Source organism: Stylophora pistillata, chromosome 1, assembly GCF_964205215.1.
Source record: "Stylophora pistillata chromosome 1, jaStyPist1.2, whole genome shotgun sequence".
NCBI classification, from domain to species: domain Eukaryota; kingdom Metazoa; phylum Cnidaria; class Anthozoa; order Scleractinia; family Pocilloporidae; genus Stylophora; species Stylophora pistillata.
The window spans coordinates 8429594-8447975 of NC_142519.1; the positions used below are offsets into that span (position 1 = coordinate 8429594).

General features: G+C 37.3%; 1 protein-coding gene across 1 annotated transcript in view; it reads right to left on the reverse strand.

Annotated features, from left to right (window-relative positions):
• Positions 1-3204: 3204 nt before the first annotated feature.
• The window catches only part of LOC111346856 (uncharacterized), a 28171-nt gene continuing 12993 nt past the window's right edge, over positions 3205-18382 (reverse strand). Inside the window, exons 7-16 of the mRNA XM_088756441.1 lie at positions 17823-18041; positions 14512-14888; positions 13948-14115; positions 11114-11224; positions 8622-8738; positions 7866-7956; positions 7236-7616; positions 6468-6590; positions 5175-5549; positions 3205-4357 (exon numbers count right to left, since the gene is read on the reverse strand). Coding sequence (XP_088612567.1) covers positions 4098-4357; positions 5175-5549; positions 6468-6590; positions 7236-7616; positions 7866-7956; positions 8622-8738; positions 11114-11224; positions 13948-14115; positions 14512-14888; positions 17823-18041 — 2222 coding nt within the window. The 3' untranslated portion in view covers positions 3205-4097. The remainder of the gene's footprint in view (positions 4358-5174; positions 5550-6467; positions 6591-7235; positions 7617-7865; positions 7957-8621; positions 8739-11113; positions 11225-13947; positions 14116-14511; positions 14889-17822; positions 18042-18382) is intronic.

Genomic DNA, 18382 nt, shown 5'->3' on the forward strand with positions numbered 1-18382 from the left:
CAGTTCCCACGCTCTTAAAAAATAGCAGTCAGGCAGAACAAAGCTGAGATGTTATTGAGGAGATTGCTTATATCCGATAAGTTAATTATCTGCAAATGTGGGTAATGGTAAGGAATAAATTATCTGACGACAGCACTAATTAACAAATGGTAAACACCACAGCGTACACTATTGAGTTATGGATGCACGCGGGAGGTTGCTAAGCACGAAAGACGCGTAAGTCGTCCGATTTCACCTTAACTGATTGTAAAGCGCGACTGATTATCTATATAGTAGTTTGCGCTATATAAATGTTAAATTGTTGTTGTTGTTGTTGTCGAGTGCTTAGCAAACCTCCCAAGTGCATCCATAATTCAATAGTGTACGCTGTGGTGTTTACCATTTGTTTTATAACATAACATTGACACATTGTAGCTAAAGAGTTCCCTTTTATTTAACAAATCTTACGCGACCAGAAAAAATAGCGCGCGCGCAAAATAGTCTTTGCATTTGCTCACGTCAGCAGCGTACACCCATGGGCAAATGGGGGACGCTAAATTGACCAATCAGAGCACGCACTTTACTTTGGTTATGTTATAACTACACTTGGAGCCATGAGAACTGAAACAAAATGACCACCTTTCCAATCAGTACATCAGTTTCAAAAATACGATTATTTTTGTTCTTTGCTGGCATTTGAGTTGGCAAAATAAACGGTTTGGGAGGACAAGAGAAAATTTTGTGAATCTGGAACTGGTGATGTGTACTTTACAAATTTTTCTCTTGTTCTCCTCTTCCAACATTCTGCATGGGTTATTTTAATTAACAATTGGTTCATACGTCAGCGTGCGTTCATCGAGATATGAAGCATGCGGGAAGTTTGAAGAGCACGAAAGATGTGTAAGAGTTGCTCGAGGCGTAGCTGAGAGCAACTCTAGCTTCTTGAGTGCTCTCCAAACTTCCCAAGTGCTTCATATCTCGATGAACGCACAGCTGACGTATGAACCAATTGTTTTGTAATATTTTCAACGCTGTAGTTTATGTATAAAGGGCAGAAATTCCCTCTCCTACGCTTCAATGCGTTGTTTATTTTGTTTCGGAAAAATATTTCGCTATGCTTCAATGCTCTTGTCTCAGATTGGTCAAAAACTGACAGGTGAATTCATGCGTGGAATGAATCTAGAGTTCCGAAACGAGATGAAACCGTTGATTGTTTTCTTTTCCCTTTCTCTGGGTTCTTTCTCGGGAGTTAAAAAAATCCATTCCCAAAGAAAAAGTAGGCAGATCTTCATCGGTTTGTTCGCTTGTTGCCATGTCTAGTTTAACTTTTTTGCGGAAGTTTTTCCCGCTTTTTAATGAAAAATGCTGAAGTCACTCGCGAGAAAAAATTTTTTTCGCGAGGCATTTGTTTGCTGGCGTTACCAGCGTGCACAATGGAAAATTGAAGCACGCTCGCGCTATTGAATTTGATTGCACTAATTTACAAGCTATGTTATAATAACAATGAATATTGTTATTACGCAGGTAAACCGATACATAGAGTGGTCTATTGCTTTTACAAATAAACATGTTCTATTCCACAATCTTTGCTCTTTCTTACTTTTATGTGCTTTAACGCACATACCATGGAGAGGTTCTATGTCGATAACACTGCGCTTTTAACCATATGCAATCTCCTGCTTGTTTAACAAAGAAGTTATGAATAAATTTTCGGTTAAGAAGTTATTGCTTTTACACCTCGATAACTTTTTTCACAAGTCTTTAGATCATTGGCTTTCTCCACAGAATAAAATTTCCGCATGTCGACTCTAGTTTAGCACAAACACCTTCGATTTTGAAAATGTGGGTTTTCTTTACTCATTTATAATCACGTGACTTCGAAGCTTCTATTGGCCAAAGAATGAAATTGTTGAAGGAATGCTGATTTGAAAAAAGACATGTATGTTCAAGAGTTTTTTACATATGTTGTTTAGAATGATTAAGGAGTTCCTATCGACTGGTTTGGATGACATTTTAAAGCAAGCAATCAATTCAATTTTGATGTCTAGTTTAACCTGTAACTAGGCTGTAACTAAAAGTGCAGTATTTTCTGAGCTTAGTGGAATCACTTCTCGCTAAAAAAGGATCGAATGAAAAGATACAAGATCATAAAAGCCAAACAGTTTTCGTCTTGAATTTTTAGGTTTTTCAAAGACATTCACTGCAGCAAAAAATGCTCAATTTTTGTCGGGAAAGAAAACAGAAAAGCACCACGTCATAACATTTAAGTCTATATTCAGTCTACAAACAGCAACAACAATAACAATAAACTTCATTTACTCCATAACATATTAAAACGATACTGTATATAGGTTTCAATCTATAGTTAATGTGTAATAATAGGTCTTATTTATATTAAAAACTCACCAAATATTGGCGGCACATAGGGAGTTTGGAGCCTACTTTCTGCCGTATATTAATCAACTCATGCCGAGTTGAAGTTTCCATCTTCATCAAAATGCCTTTTGAATTGGAATGAATTAATTCGAAACCTAGTTACATCCTGGAGAGAGAGCTAACTGGATCAGTCAAATATAACTGTTGTAATTTTTTGTTCCAAAATGTGTCAGTGTTTGGCTGAATCTTTTGGTTATTAATAGAACCTGGAAAGTTACGAAAGTGCCTTTTTTGCAAGATGTACCCTCTGCGCAAAAAGATAAATACCCCCGCTTACACTGCCCGCCGTACGGTTCTTGGGAAAGGCTCAAAATACAAAGATCAATTTGATGAGTCTAACAATGTTTGTTTGAACTAAAAGTACTTTTTTTCAGCTCACCAAGAAGGGATGCATGCAAATCATCTAATGTATGGTCAAGCGCTTTCTATTTTAGGTGAGGAATTTCAATAATTAAAAAAATGGTATGTTTACACGGCAGCAAACAAGATAAACAGTTATATATGTTCCATGATGAATGAATGACGTAGCCATCACTAAATTGCGAGACATGCTTCAAACGCTTAACTTCATATCCCTTCGTTTACAATGATTTCCATATTCTAAGATCTTTGCTTTAAAAACAAGAGTAAACGACAAAGGAATTTAAACAAAATTAAATGCACGTCTATCCACATAACATACAAACGACCAAGTCGGCCTTTGTCTTTAAGCCCTGATGCATGTTAGAGGCAATTCACCGCCAGTTCTCAAGCGGCTATGAACTTTCGAATAAAGCATGAACCGACGCAAACCATTAAAAATTTCTCTTTATTTGAATTACGGTTCCTTTTACGCAAATCCCTCCTCAAAGGTTATCTTGAACATTTTAAGGAAAACACTTATATGCCGATATTTCAACCCCCATTGTTATTTATTTTGATTCATCCAGCGGCCCAGTTCAAGAGAAAATCCCTCTTTTATGATGGCTTTTGATATTCTGTCTTTATTCAATTATCAACATTTTGTTAACCAAGCACAATCATCTTCAGTTGTTAAGAGTACTTTTACATCACTCAGCAGTCATAAAGTAATTTTACCAGTGTTGGTACATTCATTTAGTAGTTCTTGCTATAATGATCAAAGCACTATACCTATATAAGTCTTATCTCCTCCGGGAGATCTGTGAGATTCATGATTGTACTGATTCACTACAGACACTACTAACAGCTGCTGGGCGGCTTATTTGATGATTTCTCTATCATGAGGCATTTTTGGAACATCCCGTGGAGACACTGTCTTAAACTGCTTAAAAACTCATCCCGAAACTTTATTATTTGTTACTTTCGTTATCAAGTCTATAATGTCCGATACGAAATAATTTGCATTTAAGAAGAGTTAAATTGAATTTTTTAACTATACGAATTAAGCGTGCCTAAATTGATTACGATTCATGAACAAAAAAAAGTGGTACATCATTATCTCAAGATAATATTTAGGCGCTAATTGGATAGTGTTTCATAATTTTTCAGCGTTAACATCAACAAACGTCGTTTTAATGGTAAGAGAATTCTGTTCTAGCGAATTTTCTGAGAAATAAAAAGTGCGTGGTTTTGGTTTAAGGTACTCCCTTTTCTCCTGTTTCTTTGTTGTTTCCCCTACAAATTATAATCAATGGCGTTGGAATGGAAACAAAGACAAAGTTTTAAAATTGAACTGGTCTGATCTTCATCTCAGCTCTCTTGGCGGAGTAGAAGTATCCTCTCCAATGATACCAGTTGACTCCATTTGCGTACTGGGATGAGTGCTGTCCATAGTGATACAGTCCATTCAGGTTGGAGTAATGACAGCCGAAATACCACCAGGCTCCTTTGTATTGCACAGCACAGTCCTTGCCGGCATTGTCCCGATCTTTGGTTGCGAAGGGATGGCCACGATGACGAGAAAGAGAATCCCCTGCAGTACCTGGAAAAAGCCGCCCAAAATTAGTTAAACAGTTAGAGAATGAATGAAATGCATAGGGTAATGCAAATTCAGCATAATATATCAATATTATCGCTTTTTATTTTCATCTTTCACCCACACTTTCTCGCGCTTTAATTGTACAGTCGTGTTACTTGCTGTCAATTATCGCTTTTTTGTCGGTTATCACCTTTTTTTACTTTTATTTTCATGCTCTTTCCTTATCGATCGATCTACGCAAGTCAACCTGAACTTACTCACTTAAGTATCGCCAAAAAGCATAGGTAAATTCACATAAAATGAGCTTTTTTAAACTTTGAAAGTTTATTTGTAGCTTAACGCCACTAAAGTGAGTGATTTGTGCTTTATTTGTCGAAGTTCCCCAACTGATAGTTTTCAGGTACACTGCAGCCGCGAGAGATACTTGCATGTTCACGTGATCATACCTCGTGCACAACACACAACTTTAAGATAATTTTGCAAAAGCTTTTTTGTCGCTGCATCTCACACAACAACTTAGATCGAGGCTGTATGAAAATGAGGCCCTTTGAGCGACCTGGTGCAGGCTCGGCCGATTCCAGCGTTCATTCTGACCCCAGTATTAGCAAAGTAGCGTATTTTTCTTGTCGCAAACTTCCTGACCGATAATTAACATAAGTATTTTGGGGATTGATTAATTTTGATGAAATACCTTGGGTTAATTCCACATTTTAAGAGAAACAGCACTTGTCAAAACAAGTTTACAATGTTGTGTAAAAATCCCCGACAAAGCAAGGATGATTATATCAATAAAAAATGATAGCAAAAAATGTCCACCCACCTGAGTATTCCCCAAGGCTGAGTTGATACTTAGTATTCTCACTGGCAACCGCAAACGTGTGGTACTCAGCATAAGCAGTGCCACCTGTGGTATCCATCAGATCTACTCGGAGCTTGTTCTTTTTTCTTGTCAGGCGGTGTATCTTGTCCAATCCTAGCCAAAACTCACCATTCAGGTTACCAAACCCATTCTTGTAGTCGGTCCAGCCACGGTAGAAATCAACGGAGCCATCCATTCTCTTTTGGAAAACTGTCCATCCCCCACCAGCTGTTGTCTGGTCACAATATACATCAAAGGCACCTGAACTATCTGGATCGATTGTATAAACACCACTGACTCTTTGACCGGATTTATAGAGCTCAGCACAGTTCTTAGCTGTTGAATGTAAGATAAAAGATCTAGCGTTCTAAAGTAAACACAGATAAATTAATTTGAACAAAAGTTGCTCTTTAATATACGAAGATTAGAATCATAAAATAGTCAGAAAATAAGGAATTCATAAAATAATCAGAAAATAAGGAATTCACTCCAGCATTTACCTAAAATCTTATTTCATGAATCAGAACTTTTTATACTTGATTTTTACAGTGAATCTTTTCAGTATAGCAGAGGTGCGAGGCAAGTTAAGAACGGACTTCATTGTCCATCTTTGGGTTTGGTGTATGAGGGCCTTTAAGGTATGCTGAGGACTCACAGAAATAGCAGTTCCTTACTGCCTGCTTTGCTGATTTTTATTCTATATGCAAAAAGCTTTGTCCTTGTAAAACTTCGCTCCGTTTTTACATTTTACAAAGTAAAAATTTCAGTGAAATGTAATAATAAAGTTTCTTTTTTCTTACGTTTATTTCCTCAACTCCCTGGAACTCGAGCTTCATTACCACTCATTCCTTTTAACAATTTACCTCGTAGACTCGGTTTGATGGGAGTCCAGTATATAATGTTTTGTTAGTACCAGGAGGTTGGAGGTTGAGTCAAACTGATCGCTTTTTTACGTAGGTACACTTTATTTTTCCATCCCCTGCATATCTTTCAGAACATTTTACAACAGCAGCTAAGAACCCGGACTGTTGACACACTTGGCTTTTACATGGCAGGAAAATGAGTCCAAACCACATTTGCCTATTTTTGTTTTAACGAATTATCAGGTTTGTTTAAGCAGGTATTATTAAATTTTAATTTCGCCATAAGACAAAATGTCTTAGGAGTCAGGGTTCTTAAGACCAAGTTATATACTAATTTTCTTTCAAGACAAGACTATTTTTTGTGAATTGAAGGTATCACGATTTTACAAACCCCCGCAGGTTTTCCCATTCAGAAGCGATCCATCAAGACATCTACATGAGTATGAACCATTCTTGTTGACACAAGTGGTGTTCACTGGACAATGGTAGGAGAAATCGTCACATTCGTTATAGTCTGACAAAAAAAATATTAATCAAAGTTATGCACCCATCAAAATAAAAAGTGATTTTGATGACCGTTGCAACTAAATTGGTGTTTCTACAGTTTTTAAGCTCTTACTGAAAAATTAAGCAAAGAATGAAAAAAACACGGCTTCGAAGGGTTAAGGGACTGGTAATTAAAGAGGTTACGCATGATGTCTATAACAAATATAATTATTTTCATTATTTTGTCATAAGTTTTGTAAAATTATTTTAGGTCCACTCAACATTTAATCTTACAACTCGGGACTGTACTTACAAACACAACACAAGCGAGGATTTTTTTCAGAAGAGCAAAGCACGATGTCGCACAGCCCATAAGGCTATGCGCGCGTACATCAGTGCGTCACGCCTAGTCACGCTTGGTCGCGCTCACAAATTCTAACAATAACACTCCAGTGGATGAATGTATTGGAAGTTGATTGGCAGTCAATCAGTTTTATAGTCCTTCTTTATACTCGTTGGTGACGACTGATTCCCCCCTCCGCTCCCCCATGAAAAACATTTTTACACTAGAAACATAAGTTAACATCAAGGACAAAAAAGGCTCAAAACACAGTTGGTATTTCTTAATCAAGGCAGACATCTCCAATATATACTTCAAATTCTTATGCCTTACCCTTCTTACACGTAAATCTGTGACATTCAGTGCAATTAACATCTTTCCATTTGTATTGATGATCTCGAAGGAAACCAAGTGTATGAACACAGTCACTTTTGTGTAAATTTTTGGGTTGGTGTTCCGCCCAGAAATAGAAGTCAAATAGTGTTCCATCGCTCCAACTAAAGTTGCCTTTAGAGCTGGCATCAGAAAGCCCCAGCCAAGAACGTTCCCCGCCATGTAGACTTTGAACATAAACGTTTTCTTCTTGACTGTGGATACTGGGGAGATATGCTCCCAGTGTTGAGCATATAGCCTGGCTATTCGTCCATGAATCACAGGATGATACCTTCCTATAGCAATATCCATTGAAATACGCCCAGTCCTCCTCGCAAACATCTGTAGAAATAAATGGTTGGACGTGGGAAGGATTGTGGTTGAAGAGGGGGATGGAAATTCAAGTGCTGTCTGAAGTTAGCAGACCTAGGAACCCTTCCATTTTTTTCGCACGGCAAGATACCCAAATATGATATGCTAAAAACCCCCCTTTATTTGAATTTTTGAAACTTTAGAGCTTTTTCCATAGTGCCTTGAAGCCTATATAAGCTTGACTAAAGCAATTTTGAAACAAAAAATAAGTTCTCTCACCTGATAGTACTGCATATGACACTGTTAGCGGATCGAACTGTTGGATGAAGAGTTCCTTGACACAAATGCGGAAGCTGTAACGGGTGATGAACTTGGATAGAAAGATAAGACGTTTCAGAAATCGTAGCGATATGAGGGGATAAAAAGCTCTATCGTACTCCTGGAAAATGACCCAAGCGGTTTGTAATAATTTAACCAGTCCATTGAAGGTACAATACCACTCAATTGGTTTTATTCATCTCGCGTATTTTCTTTCAGTTAAAAAGAGAAAAATGTGATTGATGGGAGCTCACAATATTGAACGTTTTGGTAGAGAACACTCAGCCAGGCCTGAGGAATCAGTGGAGGAACAGAGATGCCCATTGAAAAGAAACAAGATGCGTCTCGAGGCAGCGAGGAAGTGAAAAGGGGCTCAAAAGAGGTGTTGCACGCCATTAGGTACTCGCTACGTCCGACTTAAACGCAAAGCATCAAATCAAAAAGCCTAAAGAAGGTTGGCATATGGTTCATGAGTTTTGTCTTAGATCATAGGAATTCCCTCTGGCTTTGGTTTAGCATCCATCTGGTAATCTATTTGATTTACCGTCATAATAAGAGACTCAAGTCTTTACATTTTCCTTTTTCGTTGCTTTTTCAATCATGCTAACGACTCATAAATGTAACTTCTTTTTTGGAATCCGCCATCGAAAGGAAAACAAAGTGGAGAAAACATTCGACTCTTCAATGTTTCATAGCAATTCCGCCCTTCCGGATTACCTCAATCCAGCTTGCAATTCCATTGCACTGTGCGACTGTATTTCCTCCCTTAGTGGAATGTTTAGCTGTTAACAACACTGTTGGTGTTTTTTTGTAATTCCACATGAATCTCAGATCCTTCAAGAGTGAATGACATTTTCAATTATAAGAGGAATTATAAGAGGAAAAAATACAATTTCCAGTGGGGAGTGGTTCAATTCCTTGTCACAACCCTCGGTTCTGCAAAAAAGGGTTTTTGGTAGCACTCAATAACCAAATATATATATATCTTATTAGACGTTTTGTTGTGTAGTATCGCTGAGTATTTTTACGAGTTATGCCGTATTTTGACGAGCCCGTAGGGCGAGTCAAAATACAAATAACGAGCAAAAATACTCAGCGATACTACACAACAAAGCGTCTAATAAGTTATTTATTATCCAACACGCCAAACTGTTATTTCAGTGCGGGTGAATTTTGCGGATATTTATTTACGGGGAGTGCGTGACAGAAGTATACTAGGCGGAACGGAATTGGCGCGTTGTCGTGTTGCTGTTTCTTCAATAAATGAAGAAATTTCCAGGTCGTCTAGCTGTTTTTCCTCGCTCGATTCATCTAATAAACTTGGATGTATATTTGCCAGCCATTCTGACTCTTCGTCGTCGGAAATATGATTCAAATTGTCCGCCATTTTTCTTTTTTGTAACTGCAATTCAACTCTTCGCTTGCGCGATGCGAGAAAACCTGTTTAACCGGTACTCTAGAGTACAAATACCGCGTGATATTTGTACTCGTGTGCGGCGTTATTTGTACTCTACGAAGTGTAGTTGGATAATAAATATATATACTTTGATAGCGACCTCAGAAAAAAATTTTTATCAATGCACGCAGTATTATTATTACAATCATCCATTACTCTCGGACGGCTTAGTTAAGCGATATACCAGGAATCGTGGACATAACTATACACAGGAACAGGATAGATTCGGAACAAAACTCAGTTGAACGATATTACGCATGGGCAGACCGTTGCTCTGTATGCACTTACATGGTACGTATTTGAGCCATTGGAATCGCGGATGATTAAAAAGGAAGAATAATGTATCTCATCACTTGCTGAAAGATGCTCCTAATGACTCAAACGAGACGATTACATTCGAAATAAGTAATGACCGAGAATAACATTTAAATTAAAAAAAAAGCTTTTGAAACTAAATCCTTTCTTCCTTTTCTTTTTGTGAAAAAAAAATTGAAATGTAAATATGTGAAGCAGAAAAATATAAGCATATTTAAAGTATAAAATATCGTAAAAGTTCTGATAGAAAACAGGTATGCTAATTCAAAATAATTTAATATTCTTTGGCCAACAGATGATCAGGGGCTGGAACATCCAGTGATGTACAAATTATCACTTTTTTTAATCAAGTCTTCCAAAAAGATCATCAGCGTGGGCATCGTATAGGAAGGATAGGTCAAAATACGCGCCATGCGATTCTGTACTAGTTTTTGTATTTTAGCGGCAAAAGATCCATTGCTATTCCTCCATACGCCGGACACCACAATAATCGAAAAGAACTTAAATTTAAGCATCATAGATGCAAAGGAGCGTTTCGAATGGAACAAAGGACCATGTTCGCTTCAAGATGCCAATCCCAGAGGCAATTTTTATGGTGAGTTTTTCGACAGGTACATTCTAAGTTAAATTTTCATCTATATATACATCAACAGATTTTGTAAATTCAACTTCTCTTATAGAATTAGTGTCAACAGTGAAAGAGGGAGGTCTATTAAAAGTACCCATTTTTTTCTTAAACCTATCAGCATAAAGTCAGTCTTTGACTTACTAAGAGTAAGTTTACTTGGCATTAATTAACCATTCAGAAATAATAGATCATCATGCGTACTTCCTCCTAGATGCTCGACATTATTCCTGGAAAACCTCAATTCGTATCAGATGCATACCTTCTGGGATGTGAATTAACGAGACAGTTTGATAGATCATTTATAGAGAGTATAAAGAGAAGGGATCCAAGGCTTGTACCTTACCGCAAGTTGAGAGGTTGGCCATCCGAGAGAGAACCATTAACAAAGCAATTTTTCCCACTAGTATTCAAATAGTTGTTCGCATAGTCTAGTATGCCCCATTTAAATCAGAGGTGAGTCAGGATTCTAGGGTTCTAAGAATTTAGAAGTTTCTTTCATCAATCACTTTCGTCTCAAGTAAGTCCATAGCATGGTTATTGTGCGTGCGTGGACTAATATGTTCGAGCCCTTTTTACACATTTTAACATTGACTGCTTGTTCTTTTATCCACTTTCAAAGGTAGTCAACCGAAAGGACGTTTTAAACACCATCAGTTTCGAAATCGATGGGTTGCTCAGACTTTTGGGAAGGGACTTTTTTGTTGTGAGATCATTTAAAGTCTTATGGATGACAAATGACATTAATTTTGTTTTTTTTGTTGTTGTTGTTTAAGTGGTGTTTCACTAACACTCCGCCAGTCTTGTGCTTACCTTACAAAATGCAAAGTTGTCATCTGCGGATGGCAAAAGGTTGTTCTGAAAAGTCACTTCACTGTGTTCTGAAAAGAATGGTCTATGGAGGGACTCAAACGCCAACCAGTTCTAAAAGAATTAACAAATAATGGGTGCAGCATTGACATGTTGAAAGTAGCTCTCAATTCCCGGGTTCACTTCTGATAAAGGGTCTCCAAGGGGTAATGGCTTTTACGGCTAACGGTTTTTAAAATAGGTCCGAAATGCGTACATGTGTGACTTACGAAATTGAGCAGCTTTTTAGTGTCTGGTGTCTTGTCGAGTTTCTTCTAGAAGAGCTAATATCTGATTACGGTAAGATAGTTTTCAAAAACGTTCCTATTGATCAATAAAACAAGATAACTAGCATACAATAGTCCTGAAATGTTCATTTTCAAGTTCAGGGTTAATGGCCAAACTTTGTTAGGCAGGTCTCATTTTGACAACAAAGGTTGCACGTGTAACCTGAGGATTTTAGGAACTTAAAAAAACGTCAGCATCATCTCCCATAGTGGCCTGATAGATTAAGTCACGACTTTCTTTACATAACATAGTGGAATTGAGTTCTGAAGTTTGTAGGTTAATTGTCTTTTCCAAGGCAAGTAATGTAAAATTAACTCTAGGGAAGCATTTCATGCATTTGAATATTTTTGGCATTTTGTGTACCAGTACATGAGGAAAATGATGTAATCTACACTAGAAGCCATTAGGAGCATGATTTGGTTTGAATTTTGTGACTAATTTTGGACAATACATACATGTGAAGTAACACAATGCATTACACTAACATTGCTAACAACTTTTTAACCAAATAAAATTTACAATTCGACCTGGAGGTTTCATTAAGTAGAACGTTTATTAGGGATAGAGCGTCGCCGTAATAGATTTCAGGAACAGTAATAACTTAAATATAACAGAGTTCAATGTACAGGCAACTGCACAATGGTATCATGATTTAAATTACCAGAATTTTTCAAGTTTCCTTATTATTAAAATTGTAACTTCCTGCCGGTGTGTTTCCAAATTCAAGCCATGTGGAGACATGAAATGGATGGGTTAACTTGACATCATCATGTAAATGGTCAGCTAGACATGCTATCAAAATTTGTCCTTCATCTAAAATCTTACTCAGGAACGCAATTTTGTTAGTGTTTATAAATATACCTAAAAATATCCAAGCTTTTGTTTATTTCGGCCAGCGACAGGGTGTATCAATAAGCACAACCTACTTCTTATAAATTTGATTGGTTTCTGGTGTGATCTATTGTTGCTGAGCCTAGTTTACATTTGTACTTTAGTTTTGCACTAGTGATAAACGTAAAAGGCACCTAGCTGTTTTCAGCCAATCAAGAGTGTAATTTTTCATGGATATCAGTATCGTGATGAATTAACCAAAACGAAACAAGCAACTGAAAAGGAGTTGTAGTCTATTTAATAAAGGCCTAATACGCATGTATTACTACCAAGTTTAAATATCAATGCTTATCTGAACCATCGATGAGAATTTAGAAGACTGCCATGCTTACAGGAAGTCATGAAATGTTAAGGTCTGAATAATTCTGGGCATTACTTGGAAAACGATACTAATCTCATTTCAGTTGTAACATTAAACTACTAGACTCCTATTCGTATTTTATTGAATCGGTGTAGCTATGTAAACATGAAAGAATAATTTCCTTTGCAAAGGCCATCATATTAAATTTCCAGACAACAGCGGTGTTTGATTTTCAAATGACAAAAAATAGTCGTATTTTCACTCACTTGCTAAAAAAATTGTATTTAAGCATGTCCTGAAAAGACTGGTTCAGGAATTTCCTTACTGAGCATGTGGTATGAACAGAAATTCAGGATAAAAGACGTTCCGGTAAATGACTTAAGTGAAACGTGACCGCACCGCCTAGTCACGTGAGTTCTAGCGGTACATAAATTGGGTAAACCAAAATACTACTTCATTCCACATTTTGTATTGTCCAACAACTTGTTTCAATGTTGGTAAATAAAAGATTCGTCGTTGTAATTCCGCACTTAGTTGACAAGCCGACTGTAGGAAAGCCGGCGTGTGAAATCTAAGTAACAAAGATTAACGAACAACCAGATAAAGAAAACCACCTCCGACAACGTGTTTCACCTATGAATACAAAATGGTCGCTTTCTCAAGCTTTGAAGCTTACGTAATCTAGCCGAGCGTAGACTGGAACCTATCCTCGACGATAGTAAACCACGTGACAAGTGCTCTGTTCACCGTGACAAATCCGGCCAGCCAGCCAGCCAGCAGCCAGCCAGGAATAAATATCTTAGATCATGACGTAGTGCGGCTTACACATCGTGTAAGCCACACAAAAATTGTAGGCCAATTGACGCTGAATTGTTAATATTTTTCCTTTGGGGTCAACAGGATCTTTTTCACGGTTATCTTTTTTACGACGAACGGTTAAATTGGGTCAATTCTTACGCCCAACAGCTACATTATTTGGCTGCTTTAAGGGTATCGATTCAACCCATTGAGAGCCTCCTGATACACTTACTATAAGAAATGCAAATCTATAGCATCTGACCAATGTCACTCCAATCAAAAGATCGAAATAATATTTTTTCATTCTCAGGAGAATCCTAGGCTTACAAATTAGAGAAAATACCTACAATGTAGTTGATTAAATTCAATCGAACACTTTCCTTTGGTAAAAGACACAGATAGTACACCTTGTAATTGAAAACATTTTCCATTCCTCTGACCTACTTTGCTCCGTAATTTGTCTTTTACCGAAAAAAAAAGACAACGATAGCGACTGAAACATCGACTCAGAAATACTCACCACCGAGATATCGTCGTGAACTCCTGCGAAGTTCCTCAGCTCCCGAAGACAAATCTTAAAAGACGTTGTTGTGACATCTTCAAGCCAAATACTGGTGGCATCATGCATAAGATGAGATCTGTGGTGCTCAGCTGTTACAAAAATCGTCGGTGGTTTGAAGTATTTTCCCTTTGGAGTTAGAGGAAATAATTCATAAAAAGTAAAAGTGACTGTTATTCATGTCTACGCTGATAAATTAAAAAACAAACCATACAAACTAGCAAACCAAGAAGGTAAGGCGAATTGAAACCAAAAGAAATCAATAATTCTATCCGTTTTCCTCTGTTATTACGATAATACATTTGTAAACTTCAATAGAGATCAAGCGCCGTGTATTTTTATTTTTAGCTGCCAAGGAATTTCACTGCCCAGTCTTCGCAGCCTTAGTATAGGCTGGGTGCTTTGTATAGTTTTGAGATGACAGACGTATGCGAAAAAAACAAAACAGGGAAATGTTTTGTTTGTTTCGTGCACTCTGAAGTTTTTTCCAGAAAATAAGGAATGGCACATAACAATTTCCTAGACCTTAGCAAAGGCGACCGTTTGACAGTTAGTCCCAGTCCACCATCTTGAGAACCATTTCTCGCCTGCCACTCCTCCAGACGGAGCACCCTGATAAGCGACCCAATCAATTGTGGCAAAGCTATCCGATGGGTAATCATTCCTACCAGCTCGGGTGATACAGGCTGTGAACTGAGTGCTGTTGACACCCTCAACCCAAGGTGTAGTGGCTTCATGTACCACGGTGGGGTCACTGTAATTCACGTGGTTGACAGTAAGTTGAATGTAAATTTTCTGGTCAGGGTAAAATATGAATGGTTTAAACTTGATGACTGCACAATGATCCTCTGCCCAGGAGGGAACGTTTCGGAACTGATGTCTTCCTTTCTGAAGATTGAAACCTACAAAGATTTGACAGCTAATTTGAGTTCTTGACAAAAATTAAATCTGGAACTATATAAACTCAAGAATAAGAGATTTATTTTCTCTTTAAATCGTCATGTCTATCGCGGCATTTGTCTCTGTCCGAGTTTCAGTCTTTTTTGCTTTTGAAGAAAACTTCTTTTTTTAACATAAAATTCATTCATAAGACTGGGAGTCTCAAGTATCATTCAGGCAATTTGCTTCAAAAGTGAGGGAATTTCATGGCTTTCCACATGTGTGAAATCTGAGTGAATTGGTATCTTCGAGCAGTTTCTTGTCACTGATAACCATATGTTATCATGATACGATTTAATGATTAAGAATAGGTTGTGGTTGGTCATCGTGTAAAACGATATTTTAAAAGATAAATATTTTTTAAAACATTGGATGATTGAAAGTGAAATTTCGGATAAAGCGAACCGGCCAGTAGCAATTAAGGAACCAAACAGAGATTTGTAAACATGCCAAGCCCCGGAATTAACGTTGCTATAGCGCGAGCAGAGACGAAGAACGAAATGGACTGTCCCGGTAAAAGAGAAATATTTTTAAAAAAATTGATTGATTGAAAGTGAAATTCGGAACAAGCGAGCCGGCCAGTAGCAACAAAGGAACCAAACAGAGATTGTAAACACGCCAAGCGCCAGAATTAACGTTACTAAAGCGCGAGCAGAGACGAAGAACGAAATGGACTGTCCTGGTGTTGAAGGCTTTAATGCTCAGTTAGATTGTAAGCTTACGTACGGTAGTAGTACTCAAATATGCATAGCATATAGAGTTTCGAGTACAAAAACAGATCAGACCAAAACAGGAATTATGAAAAATATAACCAAATTGGCATAACTGGGGTACATCGAGGTTAGCTCATCATGGCGATCTCAGGTCATCAAAGTGAAGCAAGTCTTTCAAATTACATCATCCGTCTTTCGAGTGAAGAACGAAGAGCTTGCGTTGAGTGGAAGGCCAAATCAGTAACAGCAGCCGAGTTTTACGGCCATGTCACCCCGAACCATCTTCATGCTCCTGTGAGTCCGACTCTCGTTCATTCATAATACGCATACCTTGCATATTAATGATATATATGTCTTCAAATAAACTTCAGTTTTACTTGTTCGCCGATGATACTAGTTTAATTTATGCAAACGGCGATCTCAAAAAACTTGAATCAGAGATTAACGAAGAACTTAACAATGTTTCCTCGTGGCTAGCTGTCAATAAATTAACCTTGAACATCGAAAAAACCAATTATATTATCTTTCGCTTACGCCAAAAGACTATTCCTTTTTTATCCTGATATTAAAATGGTAAATAGCAATTCAAGCACCAGTCAACTGTTACAAATGAAAGACTATATTAGATATCTTGGTTTACTCATTGATTCGAATCTTTCATGGAAAATTCAGGTAGATTACATTTGTCAGAAAATCAGTAAAGCAATCGGAATTATCGCCAAGCTCAGACATTTTGTTCCCCGTCATGTACTTCTCACTTTATACCGTTCTTTAATCTCACCCTATATCAGCTATGGCATTTGTGCTTGGGGTCACACTGCTGAAGCGCATCTTCAGCAGAGAGCCCTTAGGCTAATATTCTTCGCTGATCCAAGAGCTCATGCATTTCCATTATTCTTACAAACTAGACAGTTGCCGATATCATTCTTGTGCTTTGAGCAAATGAGCCTTTAATGCACGATGTCCACAATAATCTCGTTCCTGATAACATCAAGAATATGTTCACGAAGCTGGCTTCTGTCCACAGTTGCCAGACTAGATCTGTTACCGATGAAAATTATTATGTTGAACAAGTTAGAACTGAAAATATGAAGAGAGCCTTCTCTATTTCTGGCACCTTGATCTGGAACAGTTTTCCACTTCCTATCAAAACACTTTAAAAAAATCAATTTAAAAGCGCAATAAAGGAAAAACTTTTTTAATTTCTCAAAAAAAGAGGATGATTATATAAAAATTGCTGATATTAGAGTACAACTCTCAAAATTATAACTGTGTGTACCTCCAGTATATACTACAGTCTGCCCTCCTGTTTCATTATGTCTATAAGCCACATGGCAAACTAGATTTCTTTTAGGATTGTTCGTCTATATATTATAATTATACATATAAATACTCATTTTCTATAGAATTCCTTTCTTATTTTTTTATCTTCCTCTCTTATGCCCGCCTCGAATAGCCCTAGCTACTTGCGGGCCCAAGCATTGTAATTTTCTTATTAAGCTTAAATAAATTTGTTGTTGTTGTTGTTGTTGTCGTCATGTGTTTTTATAAGCCAAAATTTGGCCGGATTTCAGTCAACATTTCACTTTCATATTCCATATTAAAATTGAAAAACTAAAAGCGAAAGTATTGAATTCAACCTGATGAACTATTTCAGTTTGTGAATTAGAGAAGATTGTGAGCCTTGATGCTTTGACATCTTTGACAGCCTTTGTCTTACTCAACCAATCAGATTATTTGGACCATTCTCACAAGGATTCTGATTGGCCTATTTTAGCGTGTTTTATGAGAGTATATATGTTGTAGTTCAATTTTATACATGGTTCAAATTTTATTATCCTTTGTTCTCGGTCATGTTAATATACGATAATGAGTTTGAAACAAAGGAAAATAAAATTAGAACCGAGGAAAAAATTGAACTACAACATATACATGCTGATGACACTTTTGTTATGTTTGAAAATAGAGAGTAATGCGAGGGGAATTTGATGGATTCATAAAACAAGTAATGAGGCCTTGACTGTGCTCTGTTCTGTTGTAGAGATCTTAGAAGTAGTACTCTTCATTCGTGCTCTAGCCACTTCCTGCGTGCTTTTTTTTTTAAAGAACAGAGCACAGTCAAGGCTTCTTCAATCGTTAAATAGAAAGAAGCGTGTGAGGGGTCACTCATCCACATAAATGTACCTGTGCAGCTGCCAGGATGATACTTGGTATAATTTCCACGTGTTCTACATATCTCTTGCTTAAGCAAGCACAAGCTGGTAAATGTGCGGCCGTTAGATGCGCAGACCTGTTCGTCATATGGTGGACAGCTGCTTTCGCAAGCACAGGTAAATTGGTTTGGAGACAAGGCGACACAACGGCTGTGATATTTGCAACTTGTGTTTGTACAGGGATCAAGATCTTCAAATAAACATTTTATGTTTAACACAACTGCTAAGTGCTAAGTATTTAAGAAGACAAGAAACTACATTGCAGCATAACAAAATTGGTGGCAATAGCCGAAGAAAGAAACGTACTTCACAGCGTTTTACTTTTAAAAAGTTTATTGACTATTTGCAGTTTCGTTCGCTCTACATTAAGCAATCTGAAATCGGCAGTACTGCCTTTGAAAAATCTTTTCATCATAATACCATTGTCATTCCTCAGTAACGTTTCATATCCCATCAAAAGTTATTGAAAACATTGGTATGGAAATTACGCATTTCGGATAATGATTCTTCTTACACTGGGTCCTTTGTGAA